This window comes from Emiliania huxleyi (genome assembly GCF_000372725.1).
Source record: "Emiliania huxleyi CCMP1516 chromosome Unknown EMIHUscaffold_1490, whole genome shotgun sequence".
NCBI lineage: Eukaryota > Haptophyta > Isochrysidales > Noelaerhabdaceae > Emiliania > Emiliania huxleyi.
The window spans coordinates 1-2,051 of record NW_005201101.1 but is presented as its reverse complement, the minus strand read 5'-3'; the positions used below and the strand labels follow the sequence as shown (position 1 = coordinate 2,051).

General features: G+C 66.0%; 1 protein-coding gene across 1 annotated transcript; it reads right to left on the bottom strand.

Moving 5' to 3' along the window:
- Positions 1-454: 454 nt before the first annotated feature.
- EMIHUDRAFT_122777 (hypothetical protein) lies at positions 455-1,477 on the bottom strand (the record flags this gene model as incomplete). Its single annotated transcript, XM_005786793.1, has 1 exon — positions 455-1,477. One exon carries the CDS (start codon positions 1,475-1,477, stop codon positions 455-457), a length of 1,023 nt encoding a protein of 340 aa, XP_005786850.1.
- Between the last annotated feature and the right edge of the window lie 574 nt (positions 1,478-2,051).

Genomic DNA, 2,051 nt, shown 5'->3' with positions numbered 1-2,051 from the left:
GGGGGGGGGGGGGGGGCGGCATTGGAGGGGGGTGTGGGCCGTGGGGGTGTGGGGGGAGGGGGGGGTCAGCCCGCTGTGAGATCACAGTGGTGGGGTCGGCGCAACGATCCTTCCACATTTCAGCGTCCCGCTGCCGCCAGGGGGATGCACGGCGCGCGGCCCCGCCTCTCCCAGCGTCCATGCGCCGCCGCGCGCCGGCTGTGGCGAGTGGGGGGTGGGGAGGCCCCCGTTTATTGGCACGTGAGACGTGTGAGTGCAGAGTGGACGTGAACTGTGCTCTGTGGAGATTTCTCTGCAAAAGGCTCTCGGACGTCGGAGAGCGAGCGCGCGGCTCGAGGGAGCACTGACCCTCTCCGGCTCATTCGAGTCGGCCGGAGAGCCCTGACCCCTAGCTAGGGGGGGCGCGCATTCGCAGGGAAAGGGCCGTAAAGTAATTCACGGGTCTCTCCGAGGGTTAGTCCGCGCTCCAGGTTCCCGCGGCGTTTATTTTCTTCGCGATGTCCATGTTGCCGCCGGCCGTCACCGTCAGCATGTACTTCTTGCTGCCTGCCTCCTTCGGGCGGCAGCACACACCCTTGTAGCCGCTGTTGCTGCTGCTGCTGGTGACCAGCGTAAGGCCCTCCCTCCCCGCCTGCTGGATTGCCTCGGCGCCAGCGGCAGAGGTGGGCGGCGGCGGTGGCGGCGGTGCGGTGAGATCGCTGGTGTCCCTGCCCGCCTCCCTGCGGGCGTAGAAGAGCGCAGCCTGCTCGGCGGTGGCGAAGTAGCCGAGGGTAACCTTCCTGCCGCCAGCCCTCACCGCCAGCTTGTACTTCTTGCTGCCGCTCTGCTTCGGGCAGAAGGACACGCCCTTGTAGCCAGTGCTGTTGCCACTGGTAGCCAGCGTAAGGCCCTCCCTCTCCGCCTGCCGGACTGCCTCGGCGCCAGCAGCAGAGGAAGGCGCGGGTGGCGGCGGCGGTGGCGGCGGCGCGGTGAGATCGCTGGTGTCCCTGCCCGCCTCCCTGCGGGCGTAGAAGAGCGCCGCCTGCTCGGCGGTGGCGAACCAGCCGAGGGTGACTTGCTTGCCGCCAGCCGTCACCATTAGCGAGTACTTCTTGCGGCCTTGCGCCTTCGCGTGGTAGGTCACGCCTTTGTAGCCGCTGTTGCTGCTGCTGCTGGTGACCAGGGTGAGGCCCTCCCTCTCCGCCTGCCGTATCACTTCGGCGCCAGCGGCAGTGGGAGCAGCGCGAGGCTGCAGCAGCTTAGCGGCGTCGGCGCGGCCGTACTCTGAGCGAGCGTAGGCGGTGGCCGCCTCTTCGGCGGTGTCGAAGTAGCCGAGGCGGACTCGCTTGCCGCCATCCCGCGCATACACCTCGAACTTCTCCCTGCTGCGGTTGAAGGACACGTTCTTGTAGCCAGTCGTGCTGCTCTTGGTGTCGGCTGGGATCAACATGAGGCGCTCGGAAACCTGTAGCCGCAGCGATGTGTGTGTGGGCGCCATCGAGCCGGAGATTTTGAACGGGTCAAAATTTCTCTTCGCCTGCGGCGCGCGCACTTGTCACTTTCCAAGTCTGCGGTGTTCTGAGTGGATGGAGTGAATGGAGGCGTGTGTGCGTCTTCCCGTCATCCAGACAGAGAGGAGAGAGCCGACTCGGCGGCAGACTCTGGCATCGCCCTCGCGGACCGCAGCTTACCTCTTACCTAAAAATCCTTCGGGCCGGCGCTCTGGCTTGAGTGCCCCGGCCGGAGCTATAAGAAACCACGGCGTGGGGTGGATTTGGGCTGTGGAAAGGCTTAGAAACGGCGGCGTGGCTAGGGTGCCCACAGGACCCAAAAGAAAATAGCTTTCCGGCTCAAAAAGGGACGCACGAGGCAAATCTGATGTTGGCCAGTTGCAATAGGAGAGAGGCCTCTTCCGTTGGGGGACCGAGTGACTAGGAAACGAGGGTCCCCGGTTTGTCACGCGCGAGCACGAGCGTGACACTGCACTTGGCGCCGACCGAGCGCCCGCGGCTCAGACCTTGTGCAAGCCGACCCTCGGTGGACACGCCGGTCCGGACCGATGGCGCTCGGTG